Here is a 4,619-nt window from a genome sequence, read left to right as displayed (position 1 = left end):
TCCAAGTTCAGTTTTGTACTTTGTCTTTCCTATGTCTTAAATGACATTTATTATAGACAAGTTTATGTCTTCACACAAAGGTTTAACTCCTTCAGGATACACTGTTTACTAAATACATATGGACATTCTTCCATTGTATTCACCCTTCCCCTCTCCCATCCCAAATTTCCTTAATCCAATAAAAACAGGTTACTCTGAGCAAAACAGAATTCTTTGGTTTTACCAGTTAATTTTTAATTTTCAGTTATTTAAAAAAGCATGAAAAAAGGGACAAAATTTCAGTTTTGCAACTTTGCCCCTTACATAGTTTTATAGAATATAGTTTTGCCCCTTACTTTCTGTCCTACAACTAAGCAAAAACTATCCGAAGTTCAGCCAGCTTTAAGAAAGCTGCATTAAAATAAAATTTAAACTGAAAAAATGCAGATATTATTTTGAATTACTTACACAAATTAAGTAGATTTTACTAAACTGAGAATTTTTGAGGAAAAAAGAAAAATCTGATTAAAAATTAATAGAAATTAACTCCAATTAGGTTACAGTGGGTAATTTTATTTATAAAATGCTACTTGCACACAATACATGGTATGAAACTTGATTTATAAAGAAGTTAAATGCTTCACAGAAGCATGGATTCCTGAGGTATTCTGAATACAATCCCTCATTTACTGGAATTCACAGCACTGCTCCAATTGGCTTAAGCAGCAGCACACTGGGTACTTTGATAACCACACAGTTAAGACGTAGTTTAAGAATACATAGGCAAATGGAAACAGACTGGAAGACTGTGTCTCACAATTGCAAATAGCCTTGGTCATGGTGAAAAACTATCTTACATTGAAGGCCACAAAGACCTGTTAAAACTGGGCTTCTCCATTTCACAGCTAATTCAATATGCGCGGCAGATGCCCGATTTCACCTCACTGTCCACTGCCACAGGCTGCAAAGTCTTCTTGACATCAGACACAAAAACACTGCTGTTTCTGGATAAACATACAGAAGGACTGATTACCTAGACAAGTAGTATTACAATTAGTGTTAGGTGCTTTCATTTCTTTTTCTCTTTTTCTGCTTTCATTCTCTGTTGTAAGGTCTTCAGTTCAGCCATTACATTCAAAGTTTTGTAAACCCAGGTGACCTGAAAAGTAAGCAAATTATTAAACTATTTCACATACATTTACTTCTCAATTTAATGAAAGCATCCACATAAATAAACACATACATACCACAATTATAATGGTATTCACCAGCAGTGGTGCTGAAAATACAAGTGAAATAAACATTCCTCTTGAATCAAAGTATTGGTATTTAGAAAACAGCCTGAAAGAAATAAAAGAGAAAGCTTTACTCACTGTAGTTCACATAGCATTAAACTTGCACACTAATTACTCTGCATGGAAATTGTAGATTCCTGCTTCTTGAGATCTGCAAGCATATGCCAGCATTCTACTGTATTAAGTCAGAACAAAAAGACAGTAAATATCTTGCCAGTTAGTTATGAATATTTATTACAAAACCAGTCTTTTCTTTAAGGTTTTACTGCACAAAACCTAAATAAAACCACCACAGATGAACTTACTAATGTGACTATAATGGTACGTATATTTGTGCCTCAGAAAACATGCTTATCCTTAAGTGTCTGAAATTACTTTCCAAGGTATTGTGTTTACTCGTATTAGAAAGAAAAACAGAAATAATGAATGTAGCAAAGCTGTAATTTAGGTTGTGTATGTCTGAAGTGAAACATAAAGACTTAAATTAGATGCATGCACAAAGCAGCATTAAATTTCCAGTAACATCAGGGAAAACTTAGTTGAGTGCTTATGAAAATAAGCCACCAGTTTAATTCTGATACATACGCTTAGTAAAAGAGATGTAAATGATTTTTCTGCACATAAGTATATAAAATAGTAGTGATATTTTTGAGGTGTTGCTTAATTTCAGCTTATTAAACATGAATAGCTACCAAAGAAATCCCAACAAAAACAAGCAAACAAATAAATCAAAGCTGACATCCTATTCCCCTTAATCATTGTACTCCACTTTTCTCTTAGTTCTATGACTAGTTAGTATACAACCACCCATATAATCATAGATTTTGAGCAGCAGAATAAACACATGCTAGCTATTAAAAATTATCTTCTCTTATGAGCTAGTTGTACTGCATGGTTTTGTTTAAAAGTTTTACATTCATCAATGCAACAGACCCTCTGCCACCACATTCTACTGATGAGGTATAAGTGACCTTTTAATTTAATGCTTTCTGGGAATGCTACGGGAAAAGAGTATTTTTAGAACATTCATTTAAATACAAAAATGAAAGTGAAAATATTTACCTCCAATTCATGGCTGCCAATTCATTTATATATTCAGCGCAGTACACTAAGCCCACTGTACAACAAAAGAAAATTATTAGATTCAGTATTTCTTTAAACATAAACTGCCATCAGTTCTTCCATGTATGCTACAGATGTATATATACCAGACATTACAATGCCTTGATCCTCAGAAGATCAAATTACACATTTAATATTTAACTGCACAAAACCAATTCTGATTTAAACATATCATATAATTACTGAGAAGTATAAAGTGATCATAAAACATACCCACTACATTGCAAATAAACAAACATAAAATACTACCAGAAAGAGATGGGCATACAAATGAATAAACTAAATAAGTAATTTTTTTAAATCACTGTTTTTTCCAGCAGTCTTCCTGGTGACTACTTCCACGTTATGGCTGTAGAAATAAATGCCTGCACTTCCCAAAACTGGTATGGAATTCAGTTATCATTTTAGGTTAAAGTGTCACACTGCTATATCCAACATTATTATCCGAAGTTGGAGTACTAACTATATATAAGCATTTTGGTAAAATACAAACTTTGAACATGTGTATAGCAGAGTAGTCCACTGCCATCAGGCGAAAACTAGTATATTCTTACTCAACAATCACATGCAACATGAAGCTATCAAGACAATAATTTAGAGCAATCACACGTTTAACAGCTAAGCAGTACAACTACAGTTTGTCCTTCTATCGTTTTCCACAAGAAGCAAACCAAAAAAAAACAACAAACCCCAAACCAAACAGATTCAGTGGCAAATGGTCACCTGCACAAGGCAATGAAATAACTAGTCCAGTGATATGAAGGCATGCTGTCTTGTTTTGACATAATCTGGATTATCTCTGCTTGGTGCTGCACAGTATAAACATATCTGTAGCTGCTCAGCTGCCAAGGTAAACCAATGTGATAATGTCATCATTTCCTCAGTTATTTCTATCTATAATACAAACTTATTTATACTGCAGATATATCAAAAGTGGTTCGGTTTTTCAGATACAAACAAGGCTTGGACTCAATACAGGTATTTTTATGTACTACTCTTGTGAACAACAAATTTATATCTTATTTGGATTTAAAATCCAGCAATGCTTTTCCAATGCAGTTAGACCTTGGGCATTCAAACTAGTGTTAGTAACACTGAGAATCCTTCACATAAAGAGTCTAAAATAACAGCATGTCACTGGGAGTTCTGAATGTCAAATATTAAGTTTAAGAAAGAATCCCCTGTATACCTACAGGGAACTTTCAGGCCTAACATGTCAACAACCTGGCATTGTTATTTTGCCGTCTGCAGATCATTTTAAACTCGGCAGTTACAAGTGGATGTAGAGAAATTACACAGGTTTCTAGAATCCTTTTTGGGCGTACTTAATGTTACTCAAACCTTAGCTTTAACTGATTTAAGAGGAAGCTGTAATTCCTCTACTAACTTCATTAGTTCAAAAAGTGGTATTTTAAAACATCAAAACAGCCTTCAAGAAGCTTCTTGCCTGCAAATTTCTTTCAATTTGTCATTCTTCCTCCACTACTCTGCAAGCACGACAGAACTGAGGTACCTTGTCAAAAAAAAAAACCAACTCACCAGAAAATCTAATCTATGGCTAGAACCAAGGTGCACGCTCATTAAACCAAATACCCTCTGCAAAGCTGCTAGATCTTTAGCCAGTCAGCCATAAAGACACAGCTTTGGCTGGGCAAGGCCACTCTGGATTCTCAGGCTGAAGCCTGATAAACCCTGAGATAACCCAAGCTGTTAACTGCCATGTCCCAAACTAGCTTTGCTCTTCCTTGTGCCATTATCACAGTTGTCAGCCGGGCATACAATGAACCTGCTCCAGAAATGAGTCCTGCTGATTTTTCGTCACTGACCTGTAGTGTTAGAATAAAGCAGAGCAGGAAGCAAGTGCTGGATCTCAGCCCATCTGTCTTCTGCTTCTCCGCACAGCAACAATTTCATGGGAAGCTGTGATACACACAGCACTTACTGTGCAGAAATCTTGCCTATCCCAGACCCTCACTAAGGCCAGAGCAACAGTTTATCATATATATAGTCATTGCTACAAGACAATTTGCATGCACTTTACCTGCGGCAAAGTATAAACCCGTGAGCTGTGCAAGTACATGAAGAAAACAGATACCATTAAGTGACCAAAAGAAGCTATTTGACAGTTTTAGCAGCTTAAAGAACGCCCAAGCCCTCCGCCCCTGACCGGCGGTTCCCGGACGCAGGAGCGCTGCACTCACCCATGCAGAGGAAGTGCCCTAT

The 4,619-nt window shown here is 35.7% G+C and overlaps 1 protein-coding gene across 1 annotated transcript; it reads right to left on the bottom strand.

Moving 5' to 3' along the window:
* Positions 1-1,048: 1,048 nt before the first annotated feature.
* TMEM18 (transmembrane protein 18) lies at positions 1,049-4,613 on the bottom strand (the record flags this gene model as incomplete). Its single annotated transcript, XM_010012449.1, has 4 exons — positions 1,049-1,138; positions 1,227-1,320; positions 2,337-2,391; positions 4,598-4,613. Coding segments are annotated over 4 exons (255 nt in total), but the record flags the coding sequence as incomplete, so codon positions are not given.
* Positions 4,614-4,619: the final 6 nt, after the last annotated feature.

This window comes from Nestor notabilis, unplaced genomic scaffold, assembly GCF_000696875.1.
Source record: "Nestor notabilis isolate BGI_N333 unplaced genomic scaffold, ASM69687v1 scaffold1824, whole genome shotgun sequence".
Lineage (NCBI taxonomy): Eukaryota > Metazoa > Chordata > Aves > Psittaciformes > Psittacidae > Nestor > Nestor notabilis.
This window is presented reverse-complemented; position numbering and strand designations above follow the sequence as displayed.